Source organism: Podarcis liolepis (genome assembly GCF_965112155.1).
Source record: "Podarcis liolepis genome assembly, chromosome: 13".
Lineage (NCBI taxonomy): Eukaryota > Metazoa > Chordata > Lepidosauria > Squamata > Lacertidae > Podarcis > Podarcis liolepis.
The window spans coordinates 19,340,053-19,362,722 of record NC_139573.1 but is presented as its reverse complement, the minus strand read 5'-3'; the positions used below and the strand labels follow the sequence as shown (position 1 = coordinate 19,362,722).

General features: G+C 45.2%; 2 protein-coding genes across 5 annotated transcripts in view; one reads left to right on the top strand and one right to left on the bottom strand.

Moving 5' to 3' along the window:
• The window catches only part of ODAD1 (outer dynein arm docking complex subunit 1), a 24,530-nt gene extending 23,804 nt beyond the window's left edge, over positions 1 to 726 (bottom strand). The window contains exon 1 of one of the 2 annotated variants that reach the window (XM_083471757.1): positions 668 to 726. The gene's annotated coding sequence lies outside the window, so the exon portion shown is untranslated. The remainder of the gene's footprint in view (positions 1 to 667) is intronic. The other variant, XM_083471758.1, reaches the window with a different exon arrangement.
• Positions 1 to 22,670, top strand: part of EMP3 (epithelial membrane protein 3 (MAM blood group)) — a 25,216-nt gene extending 2,546 nt beyond the window's left edge. Inside the window, exons 2-7 of one of the 3 annotated variants that reach the window (XM_083471780.1) lie at positions 10,227 to 10,351; positions 11,162 to 11,505; positions 16,236 to 16,328; positions 20,161 to 20,263; positions 20,371 to 20,511; positions 21,154 to 22,670. In XM_083471780.1, the coding sequence (XP_083327906.1) occupies positions 16,251 to 16,328; positions 20,161 to 20,263; positions 20,371 to 20,511; positions 21,154 to 21,323 (492 nt within the window). In that variant the 5' untranslated portion in view covers positions 10,227 to 10,351; positions 11,162 to 11,505; positions 16,236 to 16,250 and the 3' untranslated portion in view covers positions 21,324 to 22,670. Of the gene's footprint in view, positions 1 to 10,226; positions 10,352 to 11,161; positions 11,506 to 15,649; positions 15,787 to 15,842; positions 15,868 to 16,235; positions 16,329 to 20,160; positions 20,264 to 20,370; positions 20,512 to 21,153 lie in introns of those variants that run through there. The other 2 variants (XM_083471781.1, XM_083471779.1) reach the window with 2 other exon arrangements.

Here is a 22,670-nt window from a genome sequence, read left to right as displayed (position 1 = left end):
AACACAGAGGATGTACAAACCTTGTAATGCCCACCTCTTTCGCCTCACATTTTATTGGCTGAAAAACTATGAATATAATTAGCAGGGCTGGAGGGTTTTGTGGTTGTTGTTTTTTAAACAATTTCACTGTGGGTGGGTGTGTGGTGAAAAGGACAACCCACTTTTCATTTTAAAAATGAACATTTAAACTAAAACCAGGTGTGCATGCAGCATTTCCCTTTGTTGCCTTTATTGCTTTCTTGTGGTCCAGCTGAATGACCACAAAAATGCTGCTGCTGTAAGTAACATCTTAGTAGAACCACCCCTCCTGAAACAGAATAATCTCTGGTACTTAGCACAAGACACACAGACACACACACACCATGTTACTTCTTGAATATATCCCATCCAATAGTTTTACGACCACAGCAAGCAGCATAATGCATTAGCACTCACTAAATTTTGCCCACACTTAAATCCGCTCATCTATTTTCAAATCACGCATCTACCTCATCCTTCATATACATACCATCCCCCCTTTCCATCCAAATGCATCCCATGCCTGTTTTCCCACTATACCTAAACACCCTCTTATCCAAAATCTGTATTAAAATGCAGCTTTCTCAGCATCTGTGAACTGGATTAAATCAGCCCCAACTCCCGCTCCAAAAGCATTAACTAGAAGTACCTTTGCTCTCTACTGGAGAGCCACTCTGACAGCTATGCACTTTATGTATAGGCAATCTGTTTGGGGGATGCTGTGGTGCAAACTCCTGGGCTCTCCTGCCAACAGCACACGTTGCCTTTGTCAACTCAGTTGTTAGCAACCGTCTCCAGGAAATGCATCAGCTCTTCACCAGTCCTAATGAATGAGGAAGGGCAAGAGGAGAGGAAAAAGAGAGCAGGTTACATACAACTGATTAGGAAGGCATTATGAGGATTCCTGGGTTCTCTAAAAGGGTAATCTAGGGGGCCAGCTAAAACAGGGGGCAAAAGTAGAAGAGGGCTCCAGGGTTTATTTGATAAGGTAAAGCAGGGGTTGAAGGTTATGGTGGAACCGAGATCCAAACGTGCTCAAATGAGACTGCTGTCTTAGAGCCCAAGAAAGAGCAAGTGATTTTGAATTCTCAAAGATAAAGGGAGGTTAAATTTGTATGAGTTATAGAGTAATAGCTTCTGAATCTACTGGGAAGGTAGTAGGGTCTAATGAGTTATAAGAGTCATGAAAGTCAAACACACAGAGAAAAGGCTTATCTAGGAACATCTGGTTAGTTTAGACACATTTTTCTCCTTTTCCTACGCTTTCTTATACTTTGCAATCCCTGCCCCCCAGCCCTACATACAACAGTCCTTTCACTTTCCACCATGCCACACAGGGTCCTAATACTTTCAGATGTACCTAAGGCTCTACCAGGACATATCATCATAATTGTCAGGTCATCTTGTTCCATGGATTTCTCAGGTCAGAATGTCAGCTGCCTACAACTACTGCTGTGTGCATTTCTAATCACAACAGCCCGAGAAAGCAGGAATTTAGTAGCTATATTTCTATTTACTGCCCCCGCCCCTTCTCCTCAGGAAGTGCTTCATCTGCTTAATTTCTGTGTTCCATGCTACAGCGATAGTTAGAAAAAGAGATGGCAACCCCACCTAGCATTGTATATTGTTGGTGGGCACCAAGTAAATGCACCAAAGCTCCTATCTGCCTCCATGACCTATTGCCAGCATATTATGCCAAAGCTCTAATGTACCAGATCCAGGACATGAGAGTTCAGGTATCAGCCAAGTGAAGGGTCACAGCTCATGTCAATATCATTGAAGATCATGCTAAGACCCTGTGAGGGCATATGATGTTTAGCAGCTCCAAGGACCCTAGCAGGATGTGGCAGTGCGGTGTAGTGGTTAGACTGTAAGACCCAGCAGGCCAGGGTTCAAAACTCCACTCAGCTGTGAAGCTCACTGAGCAACCTTAAGCCAGCCATTGTTTTATCAATCTAACCTACCTCACAGGGTTACTCTGAGGATTACATAGGGGCAGGGAAGAGCCATATACACCACCTTGAGCTCCTTGGAGGAAAAGTAGGATATAAACGTAATACTAAAATCCCAATACTAATGTGTTTGGAGGTACGCGCCTACTCCAAAGACCCAGCAGGTGACCCCAAAGCCTGACCTCACCAAAGTTCTCTATAACCATGCCAAGGCACCTGAACCACCCCCTAGGTCCTGGTAGATCATGCTAAACCCCCCATGTAGCCATGCGGCTATGGGGCTCAGTCACACTGCAACCCCTACAAGTCATGCCAAATTCCTTTGAATGTGCCAAGCCCCCCCGCCCCATGTCCTGGAAGGCCATACTGGAAGTCCTGCAAAGTCACGTGACTCCGAATTATCAGCTCACAATCACACAAACCCCTCAAATCCCCCCCTGCTTCGCCCTCTCCACATTTACTCAAACCATACAGAGGATCCCAGCAGCCCCTAAGCCCCACCCCTTCTGGTAAGCCCATCCCTTTACCTTACAGGCCTGCATTCCCACTGCGCATGTGCGAAATTAACAGTTCCTTCCTTCCTTCCTCCCCCCTCCCTCTCAAGCCTCTCGTTTTACCACCCTCCAGATTAGTTCTAGGCACATGCGCAGTGTGAGACTTCGTAGCTGCCCGGCGCGGGGCGGGCGCGAGGCGACGTACGTAAAGGATCGACGACGCGGGAGAGTTGTCATGGCAACTTTCCATCGCCAATGGCCCTTGCCAAACCACATCCCTCGCTCAGTTTGTCCCACTGCTGCTGGTTGCCATGGAGACTGTTTCAGAAAGGAAGCTCGCGAGGGCTGGGAGATAATGAGGCACCGCGAAGGGAAATATGACAGGCTTTGGATGGGGCAGGAAGAGGGCTGTTTCGGAAAAAGGGGAAACTTTGCACCAGCCCCTCGACTGAGGGAAAATTTTGTATGGAGGAGAAATGACTAGTAATTTTGATTACAGTATTTTTTTTTGCTCGACTGGCAAATTATAAACTTCCCCCGCTGCCTTCCAGTTATACATTCATAAACTAGAATGTTACGTTTTTATTCAAGATTCTTTTTGTGACTTTTTAGTGAAGGGCAGAATATAATTCCCATATTGATATGGGGGAAATGCTGGGTCCCATGTCTACGAGTTTATCAATTTTTACTTATCATTGCATTTATAACCCATCTTTTCCTCCAAGGAGCTCATGGTGGCTTACATGGTCTCCTCATAGCAACCTTGTAGGAAGGTTAGGGTACACTACTGAGCTTCAAATCCACACCATACATTTAAGGCACTATTCTACTACTTCAACTGTAATGGGGAATCCTAGGAACAGTTTTCTTAAGGGTGCTGACCTCACAGAGGTACAATTCCCAGCACACTAAAAAAACCCCCACTACAGTTCCCAGTATTCCCCGTAACTGTTAAAATGGTAAAATTGCGCTTTAAATATATGGTGTGGATGTGACCTTATAGCTGTGTGGGAATTTGAACCCTGGCTTCCCAGATCCTAGTTTGATACTCTTCCCCAGACAAGCTATGTTTCTAGTCTTCATGGTTATGGATGAGGAAAGGGGTAGTGGTTAAAACATAGTTTCTAGTCCTCGTGGTTGCAAGGAGGCAATCTTAAAAGAGAAAGTGCACACATTCTTGGGAATTGGGAGATGCAATAGCATTATAAGCAAACCCTTTCCTGTCTCTTCTTACCCTCCCACAGAATAAATCAGGTTAACATAAGAGGGCAGCCTCAGACTATTCAGATAGCTGGGTAACTGCACTGCAGTTTCTGGTTGTGGATGACAGCTCTGCATGGGGAACCTCACAACATTGCAAGTCTCTAGCTCTCCCTTTATATGTGTTTGTCATTCAATACTTAAACCCATGTTCCAGTCAAGGTGAATGAGCAGTATTTATATTTTACTAGCACACTTTCATTAGGAGTCACTCCTCTGATGGGGTGACTCCAAAATGTGGAACTTTGGCTGAATTTTGCCATGGCTTTGCTTGTGTGCTCAGAGCTTGGTTTTTTAAAGTGGAGTCCTGTAAATTTTTTGTGTCCAAGAATAGGGATAGATTAGTTCTATGATAAAAAAATTCCTTCCAGTAGCACCTTAAAGACCAACTAAGTTAGTTCTTGGTATGAGCTTTCGTGTGCATGCACACTTCTTCAGATACACTGAAACAGAAGTTGCCAGATCCTTCTATATAGTGAGAAGGTGGGGAGGGGTATTACTCAGAAGGGTGGTGGGAATGGGAGATTGGCAGATAGCTGAGATGAGCCTGTTGACGACTCTTAACGACTGTAATAGGTCTTACAGGAACAGAGACATTGAACAGAGACATTGGATTCTTATCTCATTATACATGACTAAGCCATTTCTCACCTTCTCACCCCTTGCCTTTTCCTGTAACTTAGTTGGTCTTTAAGGTGCTACTGGAAGGAATTTTTTTTATTTTGACTATGGCAGACCAGCACAGCTACCTATCTGTAACTAGTTCTATGATAGTTTTTCTCTATGCATGCAGAGTAGCTGGCATTCTGAGGTGGTAGAATGGACTATATTACATCTGAATGCTGATGGAGGATCCTGCACATTGTCAAAAAATTCCTGCAAGTAGAAAAATAGTATACCAGGAAGCAGACATGGGGGTGGCCCCATGTCCCAGGTCTTGTCTGTCAATATAAGAAGACCTACCGAGTTCATCATTCTGTTCCCACAGTGGCCAACCAGATGTCTATGGGAAGTCTGAAAGCAGGACTTGAGTCCAACAGCACTGTCCCTCTCCAGCTGCCTTCATCAGTGGAGAGAGAACATACTGTAGCCATTGATCTACTGTGGGGCATTGGATCTGGTCACCTCTCCTGAAAAAGGATATTGTAGAGTTGGAAAAAATTTCAGAACAGGGCAACCAAAATAATCAAGGGAATGAAGCAACTCCCCTATGAGGAGGAAAGGTTACAACATTTGGGGCTTTTTAGTTCAGAGGAAAGGTGAGTAAGAGGTGACGTGCATAGAAGTGTATAAAATTATACATGAGAAAGTAGAGAGAAAAAGGTTTTACTCCCTTCTCTTATAACGCTAGCAGTGTACCTAGCAGTGCCCTTGCAGCCTGGACTATAAGCATTCTCTCTAATGTGCTAATAGTTTCCCTTTACTTGCAGGGAGATTTTTGGTTGTTGTTTTCTTTTGTTTTAATGTAGGAGAACATAAAAAAATTGTAACACCCCCCCCCCCCGCCACTCCTTGCAGCCTGAATTCTACTCTACCACTTGCCTATTCATTCAGATGCCTCTTTGTAAACCAGGCAATTAGTGGGAATCCGTCTGGGACTATTTTTAAACTTGTGCTATGATTTCCATTTTTGCCCTTGAGCTTCACTTTACTTTCTGGATAAATAAATACTTTCATTGAAAAGGCAATTAATCCAGTCACTCCCTGTTCCAACTCTTCTCTTGCCAGTCCTTCCCTTCCCCGTACCTCTCATCCACTCTACACCACAAGAACATATATACGTGATCACACACTCTTGTACTCACTCGTATGTTAATTATTCTGGAATAGGTAACAGGCTCTGGTCCCGTAACCATGGCTATCTCGAGTGCATATGCAGAAAGGTGAAATAGATACTTTAAAAAAGAATGTAATGTTTTTAAGTGCCCAGCAGGATAGAAGCAATCATGATTTGCTTATTTATTTATTTAACCCCTGCTCTTCAGGATCCTTCTGGATGGAAAAGAGGGGTTGAACTAAAATAAGTACACAAGCTATTATAGTATTGTTATGGTATAAGAGATAGAAGATAGGGTGCGGCAGAGGGGGAGAAATAAAAACACCATGGAAAAGAGTATATTCAAGTGTATATGTTAAACTTCTGAAAAATTAATTTAAAAAAATAAGTAAACAAACAACTGTCATAAATAACTCCATCCAGAAAGGTGCACTAAAAGGTAGTAGAAAATCCAACCTTTTACCAATCTATAGACACCATGACTATAAATATGGCAGGGAGGTAAGTGGGTATGAGCAGGCCACTAATCTGGGTTAAATGATCTTGAAGATGTACTGTGGAACATTTCCCACAGTTTTAAATCTTAAATTGTTTATGGATTGTATACTTTGCATTAACAGTAAATTTAAATATTGCTATAGGTTCTGGGTGCCAGAGTTTGTGAGTGAAAGTCACCCATAATTTTTTAATTCAGTAAAAGAATTAAATTTAGTTCCTGCTAATGAGCCAGGCCAGCTCCCGCAGAGCTAGCTGGATGGGGGCTATTGGAAGAACAGGCTGATGATGGCTTGTCATTAAGTCTTCTTCTTTGGCGATCACTCATAGCCGAGTAAGATTGTCTTCTATAAACACGGTTTTAACAATGTAAGTCTGTAAGTGACTGTGGAGGCCAATTTTCTGTATCCACATGTCCTTCCACAGTGGGGACATTGGTTTCCGGGTGGGAGTTGATCACAGTGTGGATTTGCCAAGAGTACCTTCCTCTTAGCACGTTTCTCCCTTGCATCCTGAGTTCGAGTGTCTTCAAAGCCCATGACACCTTTGGTATAGGCTGTTCTCCAACTGGAGCACTTGCAGGAAAGTGTTTCCCAGTTGTAAGTGTTTATACAGTACTACATTTTTTTAGATTTGCCTTGAGACAGTCTTTAAACCTCTTTTGTTGACCACCAGCATTAAGCTTTCCATTTTTAAGTTCAGAATGGAGTAGTTGCTTTGGAAGACGATCATCAGGCATTCGCACAACATGACTAGTCCAACAAAGTTGAAGAATCATTGCTTCAACACTGGTGATCTTTGCTTCTTCCAGTACACTGATATTAGTTCACCTGTCTTCCCAAGTGATGTATAAAAAAATTTCAGAGACACCGTTGGTGGAATCTTTCAAGGAGTTGGAGATGGTGTTTATAAGTGGTCCATGTTTCACACGCATATAGTAAGGTTGGTAGTATAATAGCTTTGTAAACAAGCATTTTGGTTTCCCTGTGAATGTCTCAGCACTTCAATTGGGAGAAAGCCGCACTCACAGAGCTCAGGCGACGCTGGATTTTGGCATCAATGTTGGCCCTTGTGGAAAGATAACTGCCTAGGTAGGAGAAGTGATTGACATTTTCCAATGTTACACCATTGACTTGGATTTGTGGCGCTGCAGAGGGGTTATTTTGTACTTGTTGGTGCAGCACTTTGGTTTTTTGGATGTTGAGTGATAGGCCAAGATTTTTGTAAGCTTCTGCAAAGATATTTAGGATGGTTTGGACTTGGTCATCTTCTGAGTGTGCACACACTACGTTGTCATCAGCATACTGAAGCTCTATGATGGAAGTTACAGTAACCTTACTCTTTGCTTTCAGACTGCTCAGATTGAAGAGCTTTCCATCTGTTTGATACATGATTTCTACACCGGTGGGGAGTTTCCCTTCAACAAAGTGTAGGATCATGGCAATGAAAATAATGAACAGAGTTGGGGCAATAACACAACCCTGTTTAACACCTGATCCCAATTAAAACCATCAACAAGGCAAAATACTCTGAGACAAAGAGGAAATACTCCACTCTGATCTCTAGGTAATTAACAAAAGATAGTACCAGAGTTGGGAGGAGAAAGTTTCCAGGGTTGTAGTGGGCAATAATATAAGCAAACAGGAAAAAAGTGTCCCTTTTGCAAACTGGAGGGGATAGGGCAGAGCATGAGGTGGGTAATCTGTTTTCTGCTGCAGAAAGGGTGATACACGATGTTTAGGGTCTCTTGGAATCAAAGGCTGCAGCAATGGAAGGAACAGGGCTCTTTTAGGATGGGAATGCTCTGCACACTCTCCATCTAGGCTTAGCTTGTATATATGTGTAAATAAACCATATATCATAAAGACGCCACAGTCTCTGCTGTGTCTCATTGTCCAAAAGGAAAGACAGGCCCTGGTAAGCATGCCTGGTACCCCTGGAATCTCACACCGCTCAGACATTGGGCGGTGTGTAACGAGATGTTGAGCATGTTGAGCCATTTAATGTGGGTGGGAGGGAATCCTTTTTGTTTTGTTTTTCATTCCAGAGTTTTTCTGCAAATAATTAGCTTCCCATACCTTGGTTGCTTCCAGATTACCTGTTTATTGAGCACTCATGCTGATTTGTGTTATTGAATCTTGAAGTGCCCATCCTACAGTCCAGTTTCGCACCTCAAGGGTATGTTAGAAATATTTACACATTCTGGAGTAGTGAATATGCTGCCAGAACAGTCCTCCCTTTTCCTTTTTCCCTTTTGTGGAAAATAAAGTACCCTAAACTGCAAATAAGTTGTCATAAGTAATCTGAGCTTTAATTTCTTCATGATTTTTTCTACCACTGCTAGGAACCATAAATTGGATTACAACTGTTGATACTATTAATCATGCAGCTATCAACATACAAGAAATGAATTACTTGTGTTAATGTCTTTGTTAACGCCTCACAAAATTTTTAACAGACTGTGTACACACCATACATTTAAGGGCACACACACAAATTCTGGGATCTATATCTTATCCCTCACAGCTTCAATTCTTAGCACTCTTTGAAAACTATGGTTCCCAGGATTCTTTGGGAGAAGCCATGTGTTTTAAATGTACGGTGTATGCACAGCCTTACGCTGATGTAATATTTACATTTTGTAGCATGATACAATTTATTCTTTAAATGTCAGTTCCCAAAACAAATAACTCTGCCCCATTTGTATCTTTTCTTGCTCTCCCTTCAATAAGCTAACAGCTACGTACCTAGGTTTCTAGTGTAATCCCATGTATATTTAAAGAGAAATGTTCTACGGTATTCAGGGCAGCGTACTCCCTAATAAGGGCATTTACTATTGCTGCTCTCTCTAGGTGTGCCCTTGGATTCCACCTGATTTTGGTGCCCCATTGTGGAAGTTGTTAATGTGAGGCAGAGAAGTATCAGACCTGGATAGAATGACCCAGTGGTGAAGGAGAGGTAGTCTACGCATGCTTGGGGATACATTCATGTTATGAATACTTTGGGGCTGGATCACCATAATTGTTTTGGGAAGGAACTGTGCTGAGCCTTGGCTCAGATACAGCCCTTGTTACTTCATTGGATGGATGGATGGATGATGAGGCCCAGGCCCAGTAAATTTTAGACTGTCCTAGGAATACAATAACCCAGACTAATGGTAGAATCAGGACAGATTGGAGAAAGCACTTCTTTATACATTTTATAATTATTATATAAAATGTATAATATCAGGGCTTTTTTCAGCCGGAACTCCCCAGAACTCAGTTCTGGCACCTCTCATGTGGGCACCATTGCCCTTATAAGAGAACAAGGGAGGTGTTCATGGTGAGTTCCGGCACCTCTTTTTCCAGAAAAATAGCACTGTATAATATGTATTATTGATTGCAACAATAAGCAGTGATGGCCACTTCACTGTCTTAGGACACTTCCAGAGAGTCACTGTGGGACTCCATCACATACCAGCAAATTCAGGTTGTGCAGTTAAAGCTTATGTGGTGGAGACCTTGCACAACAGACCCCAAACTCCAAAAAATCTGATTGTTTTTATAATAAGGAAAATGAGGGGGGAATGCACTGGATAGTGTGGGGCGAGATTTCCTTAACCTCCCCACAGGCAAGACAGAAGAGTGCTCAATCAACTGATTGTCCGGAAATGACCTTACATGTGGGTTAAAGCACAGAGCCTAGGACTTGCCGATCAGAAGGTCGGCGGTTCGAATCCCCACGACGGGGTGAGCTCCCGTTGCTTGGTCCCTGCTCCTGCCAACCTAGCAGTTCAAAAGCACATCAAAGTGCAAGTAGATAAATAGGTACCGCTCCGGTGGGAAGGTAAAAGGCATTTCCGTGCGCTGCTCTGGTTCGCCAGAAGCAGCTTAGTCATGCTGGCCACATGACCTGGAAGCTGTACGCCGGCTCCCTTGGCCAATAAAGCGAGATGAGCGCCGCAACCCCAGAGTCAGCCACGACTGGACCTAATGGTCAGGGGTCCCTTTACCTTTACCTAGACAAGTAAACTGAGCATAGGTCTGTCAGTGGTCATTAATAATCAAAGCTGCTCAGACACAGTGGAGAGCCAGCCCCCTGCTTGTGGTCTTCTTAGGGGCATCTGATTGGCCATACTCAGAAATGGGATGCTGAACTAGATGGATATTTGACCTGACCCAATAGGACTCTTCTTATATACTTTCTAGCTTTTCTTTCCTATTCCAGTAAACATATTTTCCTTCCAAGGCTCCAAGGTTGAATATGATTGCAGTACTTCATTAAAGATTAAACGGAGACCAGGTTTTCTTCTCCCTCTACAAGTAGCATAGCAAAAGAAGGAAGATGGAGTTGTCTGTCCACAGTTACTACAGGTATGGACAGTTATTATATTCTTTTAAGCTTTGTACAGGAATGCCAGAGTGTATCTCTTTGCCTTTTGTGACTTTTTGGCCCCTCTTTACATTTCTGACCCCTCTGTGGGTGCTTCCAGACTGTCGCTAAAACGAAATTCAATCACAAATGAGTAAATTCAGGTTGTGTATTTATAGCTGAATGAGAGGTCTTGTGCAGCTTGAGTCAAATCCCCCCACATTTTCTTTCCAGTAAGGTGAAAGGGAAACGTACTGGAAAGTGTGGGATAACACTTAATTTTGCACAATGGTCATCCAACCTCTCCTCCATCTAACTTCCCTGCAAACAAATCGGGATGAATGTCCAAAAGCTGGTCTGGCAAGTCCACACAGAGGATAATTCTGAAGATAATTCATTTGAAGAAGTGGGTTCCAGTCCATGAAAGTGCATGTCACAATAAACTTGTTGTGCGCAGTGGCGTAGCGTGGGGGGTGCAGGGGGGCCGGCCACACCGGGCGCAACATCTGGGGGTTAGGGTTAGGGGGCGCAAATCCACAGGTTAGGGGGCGCACATCCACGGGTTAGGGGACGCAAATTACTTGCCTTGCCCCGGGTGCTGACAACCCACGCTACGCCACTGGTTGTGCGACACGTGGGGGGGGCAGTAATAGGAAAAGACCCCCCCCCCTTTTCACCTGGCCAGTGCTTCTGTGTCTTAATAGTTTCGTGACAGGCAGATAAAGGTTCCCCCCCCACCCCACCCCACCTCCCTTTCCGGACAAGAAAGTGAAATGGTGAAAAAGACTGAGTGGTTTCTTCCTTCCGTGCAGACCGAGCCCTTGTCAGCCAGGAAGAAAAGCGGCAAAAGAGACACGACACAACTGGAGGAGGGGCGCTACAATTTTCAAGAAGTCGGGCCCCTCCCAAATGAGCCACCCTTCCCCAACTCCGTTCTTCGGGGCAACTGGCCAGCCACGCGCTCTCTGGTCCCACCCACGTGGACCTTTGCCAAGGGCAGGGCTGGGTGAGCCTGGTGCGATGTGGATGAGCTAAACTGGGGAATTTTGTGTGTGTGTTTTTTTAATCCAAGGAGGGGGTGAAGAGAGGAAACTTCAGGAGCAACAAGAGCAGCAGGAAGCTGCCTCCGTCCTAGACCCTCCATCAGCACCTCCAGGTACCTATCCAACGGGTCAGGGGGAAAGCTGGGTGCCAAACCTCCTGGGTTCTCGAGGGAGAATTTGGGAAACGAGACCTGGGGAAAGCGGGGGGGGGGGGGGGATTAAAGCAGGGTGCTAGGTAGGATCCCATAATATTCCCGTTTGGCGGTGGGAAGAGAGATCGAGAGATCTTGCCAGTTAGGCTCGGAAGAGCTGACAGCCAGATTTTTGATTTATTTTTTTTAGGAAATAGAAAAGGTTTTGTGAGAATTGAACGGGAGAGGCATCAATTTGACGCCTGGGGCTGGGGGGGAGGAGAAGCCTTAGCAAACCACTCCCCTCTGTCAGATTGCCAGCCCCTCCCTCTGCTCTAACCCTCTGGACCCCGCGTCCTCTCCCCAAAATCCTCTCTTTTTGGCCCGCTCGCCGCTATGATCCATTTCCTTCCCCAAGAGAATTCAGGGAGCCTTCCTTCGGACACACGACCCGATCGCTCCAAGCTCCCTTAGCAGCGCTTTTTAGATGGAGTCCGATCAATACATTGCTTAGGCCGATACACGAAGGTCGTTGTAAAAGGCAAATTTTGCAAATGGAGGGTAGCCCCCCCCCCAATAAAGCTCACCCAGCTCCACCTCCTGAATCGTCCACGTTTTAGCCAACTCACGGCTGCGGAAACTTAAAACAAAAACCGAGGGGGCGGTGTCCCCCCCCCCCCCACTGAGACTCCTGCCTGCCTTGAATAACAAGGTGCTTGAGGTGTTGGAAATCAGGGAACCTCTCAGATCCCCAGATGCTGCCCCTTCTCCAAAGTAGCGGGTATTGCATTTTGGGATAATGTGATACCTTATGGGGGTGCGTGCTTCTTCCAAAATGGGTTCCCTAGCATCCTATATACTTCAGTTATTTACCCTAAGCTCAACATACTCTGCTCCTACAGCTGACAAAACCCAGCCTAGGTTTCTAAAGGGCCTTTTCATGTATGAGGTTTAAGATTAAACGGGATGGTGATAATGGAAAAGTAAACGCTGTTGTTGGTCTCTCTTCCAGTTTTTATTCCCCATTTGCAATTTTTATGTGCAGCAGAAATGAGATGCTGAAATGCCTTTAATTGTGTGGAAATTACCCCAGGCCTTAAACTGATGGAGATATACATTCCTAAAAGATATATCTAGGACAATGATTTTGTTTTCTTGTATTTGTTTAAAGTATTTTGCATCTGTTTAAAAAGTAGACTAAGGCCGCAGTCCTAATCAAGACTACTCAGAAGTAAGTCCTGCTGAATTCATTGGGACTTATTCCCAGGCAAGTGGGACTATGATGCTGCTGTAGGCCTGTGCACATTTGGAAGTCAGTCTCACTGAACACTTACCCTGCTGAGTAAAGTTATGCAGGATTGTGCTGTACTCCTAAACAACTTTTCTCGGATTCAGCCCCATCAAACTCAGTGGCGCTTGCTTCTAAATGTGCATACTTAGGACTGCATTATATTGTGCCCTCCCCATTTTGTGAATTCTAATATGTTTTTTACACCCTTGTAAAAATGCTTGTTTATTGTTAACATTGTTTTTAGTATCCTCACGGAAAAATGAAGTAAGTTATTCTAAAGAGCTCTTCTGTGATCAAGCAGTTTAGGTTGCCTATAAATGCGTTCTGACCTCTCTGCCTAGGAGCCAGATGTTAATTGCCAGTGTCAGAACATTTTAGTGACATATGTGTATGTGTGTTGGCAGTGTTCAAAAGAGGAGTGCATTTTCAATCTGGAATGAGTCATTTGCAAATGTTATTCATAGGAAACAAAAAGCAGAAGAGAACGTTTTTTTCTTTTTTAAAAACTCCCAAATATAAATTCTAGTCCATATAGCTTTCGTATTCAGTTCACAAATTAAGGGCATGCACACACAATTTAAAAAGTTGGGGGAAGCTAGCATAATTTCACAGTTTTGTAGGGGAAGCAGAATAGCGTGAAAACCTAGTCATGTGGTGCATGGTAAAATACCCAGATAGCAGAGAAGCAGATCAGCCCAAGCATATACCAAAAGCCCTGTCTCTCACAGCTAGCATACGTTCTCCACCCTATGAGCATGGCACTGCAAGTTGCTTTGAGTTTTCATTTTAGTAAAAAAAGAGCAACTAATAAGTGCAATAAATACCGGTAATAATAGGAGCCACTTATCCTTCTATGTATTATTATCCTAAAATAAAATGAAAAGGGTTATTTTTCTGCCTTTTTGTGAGGCAGGCACTGGAGTCCTTATTTTTCAAAGCTAGGAATGGCCTTAAGTTGGCTGCTGTGGGAAAATTCAGAGATATGCAGTGGCGTAGCTAGCCACTCAGGTGCCTGGGGTGCCATACACCCCATTTGCGCTATCAATTTAATGCAGTGTTATTCTACTTCAAACAGTCATGGCTTCCCCTGAAGAATCCTGGAGACAGTAGCTAGTTAAGGGTGATGAGAGTTCTTAGGAGATCCCTATTCCCCTCACAAAACTACAATTCTCAGCATGGTTTAACAACCCAATGCCCTCTTCCCATGGAACTCTGGGAATTGTAGCTCTCCTAACATGCACTCTTAACAAACTACAGTTCTTTTGGGTGACTGCTTGCGGGAAGCTGTGACTCTTTAAAGTGCTACTGCTTCAAATGAGAGCATTGAAGTTTAACGTTGATTCATAAGGAACTAGGAGCTAGAATCTGTTAAGTTTTCTGCAATGGGATCTTTTTGGAGACAGATGAAAGACCAGGAGGCAGAATTTGTGGGTCCGGAAGGAGAATGGACTGGGCTTAATTTGAGCCAGGATTCAGTCCAAGCACTTGTTTTCAGTACCAGGCCATGATATAGGACTTCAATACTTTACAGTGGGGTGGGAGGGAGGGATGTGTGTATCAGACTCAGCGGCGTAGCGTGAGTTGTCAGCACCCGGGGCAATGCAAGTAATTTGCGCCCCCTAACCCGGGGCAAGGCAAGTAATCTGCGCCCCCCCAACCCCTAACCTGCGAGTTGCCGCTGGCGCTGCCGCGCAAACAACGCTGCTTGCCCGGAGGAGGATGGAGGCAGAAGCAGCCGCCGCCTGTGGCTGGGCCGAGGGGATGGCGGCGGCGGCAGGGTGCAGAGGCTGCCCGTGCCCGGCCAGGCGTCGGTGGCGGCGTCGGCGCTGCTGCAGCGGCTGCTCCTCCTGCGAGCAGTGAGCGGAGCGCAGCCACAGCGACGGCGGGGGGCGCGCGCGCTAGGGCGCAAGGCTGGCGGTGGCGGCGGGGAGCCCGGCGGAGGAAGGAACTTGTCCCTTCCCTCTGGACTCGCGCCCCCCCCCCAGATGTTGCGCCCGGTGCGGCCGGCACCCCTGGCACCCCCCACGCTACGCCACTGATCAGACTTGGAGGCCAAAGCTCACCTTCCAGACCTCTCTATCTTGTCCCTGTGACTTTACCTAGATCACACCCTCTTACCTCAGGCCACACCCTCTCACCAACTTGAGACCCTCACATCCCTCTTGAGAGTTTTTGCCTGGCTGGAATGTGTCATTGAGCTCTGATAATGCCTCCTGCTTGCCTAGGTAGAGGTTGGAGCAGGGTGTGAGGGTCAGTGTAGAAAGTAGCTTAATGTACACAGGTAAAATTTACATGAATTGCTCAGCCACTTTTGCTTCTGGTTCCACGTGGCACTGGCATGTGGTCCCCAGAAAAGAATGTGGCCTGGCGGCTGAGAAAGTTCTCCCATCCCTGTTTTATAGGTTAAGCCACTCTAGGGATTGTAGCTCCATGTGGGTCTCCTAACAACTCACAGAACCCTTAGCAAACTAAAGTCCCCAGGATTCTTTGGGGGAAGCTGTGACTGTTTAAGGTGGTATGATCTTGCCTTAAAAGTCAATTTAAGAAATTAACTACTGAGAAAATGTAGTCAGAAACTGTAGGTTTGTTGCTGCTGCTGGCTTATATTATTATTATTAAAAAAAACCAATCTTATGTTTGCAACTTCCTTTTGCCTTTCTTGCTGCTCTGCAGTTTCTGATGTATACCATCAGGATTCCCTCGCTGCTATTTGAAAGGCAGGGCCCCTTGGTGGGACTGAAGGAGGCGGCAGCGACACAGCCAGGCTGTTGCTACCTCCACCCCTGGCGTGCCCAGGGCTCACATGACTCTGCAACATCTGGATCACATTAGGGCAAAGCCTAAAGCCACAGGAATGTGAGCTGGGTGGATGAGCCCAGCTCCTTGCTTCTCTGGGCTGGAGGGGGCTGGGAAATACGGCGTGTCCAAGGAGGGGCTCGGAGCTCTAGATATCCCCAGACAGACCCAATGAGGTGTGGGCAACAGCTAGACAGAAATGTACAATATGTGCTTAGAAGCTGGGGCTTGCGAGTCCCGTGGGAGTGATGCAGTGGGTGAGAATAGTGGGCCTGAGCCTCAGGACTCCTCCTGGCTTCTCTAAGTGGGCTGTGGCAGGGGAGACAGGCCTGCTGCGAGTCAAAGACTTTGGGGGAATGGGATCTACTCATTTGAGTGGGGGAGGGAGTTAGAATGGGAAACCAGGGGCCCTTACATTCCGGAGAAGGAACAGTGGTGTCTAGTTGCTCAGGCTGGAGCTGGAAAGATTTCTGAGTGAAGAAGGTGGGAGGTCTGCAGTTGGAAACTTTGCTAAGATTTAATCAGATTTTGGACACCCTCACCTATCTCTAATATTAAGTGCGGAAAACAGGTTGTTTTCGTTTTGCAAGGGTTTGTTTAATGCTGCCCACCCTTCTCTCCCCAGCTTCCAGCTGCCAAGATGAGTTTCCTTCTCTTCGCAGTCACTGCCCTCCACGTCCTCATTCTCATCTTACTCTTCGTCGCCACGTTGGACAAGGTGAGAGAATGCAGAAGCTGGTCCATCTTGTTTTGCTCCTCTGTTTTAGGTTTGTTCAGCTGGTAGCCTGTTGTGAGCCAGATCTGGCCCTCGGAAGCAACTTCTTATTGGCCCCGTGCCTCAGTGCGCATACCAATCTTTAATCCAGGTGTGGTAAACAATTTCATTCACCCTGGAAGCAACCAATCTCTCTGTGTGCCTGTCATGTGATTCTTACTACATTGTTCTTGCGCGCTGCCTATCCGGGGAGATCTTTCATAAAGCCCATACTGCTAGGTGGGGCTGAATTTATTATTACGGAGCTCACCAGCTGTGAGGGACCCTGGAGCTGGTCTGGAGAACAGAGAAGCCCCGACTGAAAGTGTTGATGCCGGCTATCTCTTCCTGCTCTGGATACCAAATTCTCCAAGGGCCCAGACCAGCCCTTAGACTTCTCCATAGTCCTCCCCTGCCCCAACCTCACAATAAAGGACAGTCAGTTTCTGAAGGTGCTAAAGGAAATTGTTGATTCACTGAAGCTCTCCAACTTATTGCATAGTAGCATGTTTCATGGGACATGGGTGGTGCTGTGGGTTAAACCACAGAGCCTAGGACTTGCTGATCAGAAGGTCGGCGGTTCGAATCCCCGCGACAGGGTGAGCTCCCGTTGCTCGGTCCCTGCTCCTGCCAACCTAGCAGTTCGAAAGCACGTCAAAGTGCAAGTAGATAAATAGGTACTGCTCCGGCGGGAAGGTAAACGGCATTTCCGTGTGCTGCTCTGGTTCGCCAGAAGCGGCTTAGTCATGCTGGCCACATGACCCGGAAGCTGTACGCCAGCTCCCTCAACCAATAAAGCGAGATGAGCGTCGCAACCCCAGAGTCGGTCATGACTGGACCTAATGGTCATGTTTACCTAGCATGTTTCAAGTACATGGAACCCAACAGAGGGTTGTAGGCCAGAGTGGGTGGGGTATAACTCATAACCGTATTATTATTGTTGGTTATCACATCCCTCCTGAATGAGGCATTTAATCTTTGGGAACATAAAGTTAATTTATTGCAGAGGATAGCTTTCTTTAGAATGGGATTTCTGCCTTTGACATGGCATATAATAGGCTGCAATCCCAACCCCACTGACCTGCAGGCAGTGCTTTTTCCTGGGGGGACGCAGGGGCACGCATACCCCTAAACATTTTGTGAATCTAAGTTTAGCCTCATTGAGGGGCAGTACTTCAATATGAGAAGGAAAATGAGACCACCCCTAAACATTTTTTTTTTTAAAGCACTGCTTACAAGTATGCTTCACTGAATATAATAGGATTTACTTTTGAGTAGACATGGTTAGGCCTGTGCTGCTAGATGAGAAATTGGAGCCAATTTTCTTTAGTACTTTTTGTGCTTTGCCTCCTTTATTTTGATGTCAATATTGATTTTTATTTTTATTTTTGGTTCTGTACTGCTTTATTCTGGTCCCTGGAGACCAAAAAAGGAAAGGAAAGAAGAGTCCTAATTTTATTTTGGTGTGTCTTAATTTGGCAGCTGTAGCCTTGGAATATTTTTGACACTTCTACTCCTGACTCAAGGTGTTTTGTTAACTTTTTAAACTGATAATTGTGCTAGAGCCTGCATCTTCAGCCAGTGTTGGGGGTGGATACACAGTTTATTCACCAACCATGTCTGTGTGTACTTCATTGTCTTCGTTAAGCCCTGACATGTGTTTCCCTGAGATGACAGCTTATTGAAAATGAAAATGGAATGGCACACCCATTAACATAAGTTATGGGCTGTACTGTAAGTGTGGATGTTTCTTCTGCTTTGCACAGATTATTTACATTTGTCATCATTCTTTTATTTGTGCAAATGATTCAGATTTGATGCCATACAATACTCACCTTACAAAAAAAGGAACAATTAAAACTCAGACCTTGTGTAGTTGAATCCCCAGGTTTTTACGGTGTATCTGGGGGTGAAACAACACATTATGAGGCTAACTTTGCATTTGCTTCAGGGGTTTTTTCAAGGGAGAATCTGTAGGTTAGATTCCTAACCATTCCCCAATCTGTCCACTCTCCCCTGCAGCCCTTTGGCTGCCCCCATCCCACTCCCTCGCCTTAGAAAATAAGGTCCTGCTTGCTGGGGTGGGAAAGAGAAGCAAAGATAAATTATGGAGGAGAATCAGTGAATGAGAGAACAGTTATAAATGCTTCCCCTCCCACGCACTCATTTTCCTTGCCCCACTTCTACATTACTTTTAAATAGAAAGCATGGGTTTGCAATCATACATATATATTTATTTATTATATATGCAGTGTAGCTTATTGGGACGTCTCAGGCAAGCCACCCTCTCTCAAACTCAGTTCCCAATCTGCAGTAGGGGGATAATAATGCACAGTAAAGAAGGGCAGTTCCATAAGCCCTGGGAATTTAGGCACAGTGAGTTACTGACCCCATAATACAGTGAAGCCTGCAGCCTCTCCACTCCTGCTCTTTCTTGGACAGGGGCACACCCTGCTGCAGGCCTGCGTTAGGAGCCCTGCCAGTTAGTTGTTCAGGAAACTGTTTAATAAACCACATACCTTTCCAATACCCATGTAGAACCCAAATTCTCAAGGCTCAACAAGCAACGCAAGCCCCCGGTTATTCATGATAGAATCATAGAGTTGGAAGAGACCACAAGGGCCATCGAGTCCAACCCCCTGCCAAGCAGGAAACACCTGACATATGGTTGTCAAGCCTCTGCTTAAAGACCTCCAAAGAAGGAGACTCCACCACACTCCTTGGCAGCAAATTCCATGATAGTGCAGTACAGTGGAACCTCGTGTTATGTACCGTCCTCCTTGCGAACGCTTTGGGTTACGAGCTCCACTAACCCGGAAGTAGTTGCTCCAGGTTGCAAACTTTGCCCCAGGATGCAAGCAGAAGTCGCGCTCTGGCAGGGCAGCAGCAGCGGGAGGCACCATTAGCGAAAGCGCGCCTCATGTTGTGAATGGTTTCGGCTTGAGAACGGACCTCCGCAACAAATTAAGTTCGTAACCAGAGGTACCACTCTATAGCGGTGAAGAGACTTAATATAGTCTCCAGTTCTGCTCCCACCTCTGCCATGCTCATTAAGATGAGTTTAAACCTCCACTCTCTTCCACACTCCCTAGCTTTGACTCCCTCCCACAACTACAAAATGGGGATAATAGCATTGACTTACCTTATAAGGTTGTAGCCCTTTACTGGACTACAACTCCCAGCATCCCTGACTACCAGCAGGGCAGGGGCTGATGGGACTTGGAGTCCAACAACATGTGGATGGCCACCGGTCAGCCACCTCTGCTGTAAAGATTGCAAACAACAGTGTCTATGAAGTGCTATAAACATAGTGCTGTATCAGGCCTGTGTGTGTTTACTATTAATTGGTGCACCCATGAAAATGTACTAAATGAATGAAACAAACACTTCTTTAGAAACACACATTCATACAGATACCCTTGAGTGCCATGATTAATGCTAGTTCCCGCTTATGTGGTCCCAAACGCATGTTTGTTGCTATGTTAGGTGTGGAAAGGCCTTGAGAAAGCCATTACCTTGGTGCTTATAACGTTCAAGTTTGCTCTCAAAAGTAAACTCCCTTTGAACTTTGAAAACTAGTCTTCCAAGCATGCCCAGTAACGTTATCAGCCCACTGGCCACACTGACCTGTGCAAGCCATTTGTGGTGGGAAATAACAGGCTTTTCTAAAGTTTTGCTGACTGCTTGGTTGGAGTCAGTTCTTACTTGGCTTCCCCGATGGAAAAGCTCAGCCAGCCAGCCAGCCAGCCCTCCTTGGAGGCGTGCTTCTAAAATCTCCGTTGTAATTCTCTTCCAGTCTTGGTGGGTCCTGCCCGACAAGGAAACCGTGAACATCTGGTATGAGTGCACACTTAATAACCACACCAACACCTGGGCCTGCAAAACAGTCTCTGACAGTGGTGAGTACAGCAAAGGCTATTGCACACCATATTAACTGCTGCTTCTCTACTGCATGTATACAGTCTCCTCCTCTCTCACCACCCCCATACTTATCTTTCCCCCACAGCATGGCTTCAGGCAGTCCAAGCCTTCATGGTTTTAAGTCTTCTCTTCTCCAGCTTAGCCTTCATTATCTTCATGTGCCAACTCTACACCATGAAGCGGGGAAGCCTGTTCTACGCCACTGGGATCTTCCAGATACTTACATGTAAGTATGGTGTGGTGATTTGCTGTTTAGAGACCTGTTTAATTAGCTTGTGGCGAGTAGTAAATCTCACAGGGCGAGACGAAGCATAGGAGCCAGAAAGGAAGTAATACTTTGGATGGGGAGAAGTATGAGTGCAGCCCGGGGTAAAACAGTGTGGTAGAGGGGGGGCATGTATATGTGTAGGAGCTGCTTTTGTGAGGAAGTGGTGAGGACATGTAGGAGGAAGAGCCATGCAGGTATACCGTAAGACCCAGCAACACCAAATTGTATACTACCACTTTTGGGGTAATTCCACTGGATAAATCTGAAATATGTTATCGTTCTCTTCCTCTTCGATGTTATAAAATATGCTGAGATGCAAAGTGCAGATTCCAATATGGATGCCGGCGAGATTTTTGCCTTGGGATCTCATTGCCACGCTGCAAAGGGATCGTACATTTAAAGCACATGGCTTTAATCTATGGTTTACATCTCAAAGAGCTACAATTCCCAGCACCCTTAACTACAGTTCCCAGGATTCTTCGGGGGGAAGCCAGGAGCTTTAAATACCTGGTGAAGATGTGAGCATTGAATGCAGCTTTAGGCAGTAAGATGTAGCTAACAGGGATCCGGTGCTAATTGTCTGCTTGGATCTGTTTCCAGCTATCTCCGTGTTCACAGCTGCCGTGATCTACACCACCCACGTGGAACAGTTCCAGGGTGGCCGACCACCGGGTGGGTCTTTTGGTTACTGTTTTGTGCTGGCGTGGCTGTCCTTTCCTTTGGCTCTTATCAGTGGAATCATTTACATCCACCTTCGGAAAAAGGAGTGACCATCAACTGGATGATCTCTTCCATTTGCCTTGGAAGGAGCCCTGTTCTCCTCTGAATTTAGCTATGTATTAACTCTTTGCAGTTTTCAAAGGCAGTTATGGTGCAAAATCCTATGCGATACATGGATTGGCCCACTGGGGTTCTGCATTCTGAGTGTATCACCCCTTGTTTGCATGTTATCAGGTACTTCCACATAATACAGCAAGTTAAAGGGGTGTCATCTTGCACTTGGCATTTCCCAGGGCTCTAATATTTTTCAGATTTGGCAAAAATGGAAATACACATTAAAACTCAAACTTGCAAACATTTCTAGCATTCTTTTTTCCTTTTAATCCCCATTTTTTAAAATGGTGGATTGAATATGTTTCTTGTGGGGTTTTTTTAATAAATAAAAAAATCAGTGTTCTTTCCACATTTGCAGCTTGGAAGCTAAAATATCAACGGGGGGGGGGCGCTAATAAATTCATTGAAAGAACTGAAACCACAAAAATCGTAGAAAGTAGGACTTAATCACGTTGTCCATACAGAACTGTTTGTCATGAATTGAAAAATCTGCAACTCTCTCTTGTTTCTTAACTGCTGGGGCATTATGCACAGAGCCTGATGATAGCAGTTTCAAATTGGTCACTGAGATCACCACGAAAAATGAATTTCATCTTCTGAATTTCAACCATGAAACATAAGGGCATTTTTGCATGTGCTGTTACATGCACTTTAAATCATGTATTTTTAGGTTTTCACCTAAGACGTTTTAAGCGGCAGCCTAAAAATGCGAGGTGTGATTTGGACAAAACCATTTGCTAATACTTGCAAAATACCTGCGCACTGTTCAGGGAGTCACAAGTGATTATAACTCCCCGTTGAGTCAACCATCAGTAACAAACCCCCATTTTTCTGCAGAATGTGTTAAAATGACCCTGGTGAGAACTCAGATAGCATCACTTTCCTCTTCCCCTCCAGCCAGTAACTACTTTAAAGGAGTATCTCATCCCCCCGCCCCCCAGTCTGAGGTTATACTCTCTACTTTCCCCCAAAACAGCATAGGGTGGGGGATTTAAGCTAATCATATCCAGCATCCTTCTAAAGCTGGGAGGATTAATCCTGCCTTCTTGCCCCATAGCAATTACGCACAAAATATTTGGAAAACATGGGAAAGATTTTGCTTCTCCAGTAGCCTTACCAAGCAGCCTGCTTGCAAGTTATTAAAAATGGGTTCCTTCCAATGCTATTTCTGTAACAGTATTATATATGTGCTGGCTCCCCCAAAGTCCCCTTTCACCTTCTTGACCTGGCCTTTTAATATTTTATACGCATTTTAAGAATAAAAGAAAACCTAATAAACAAAA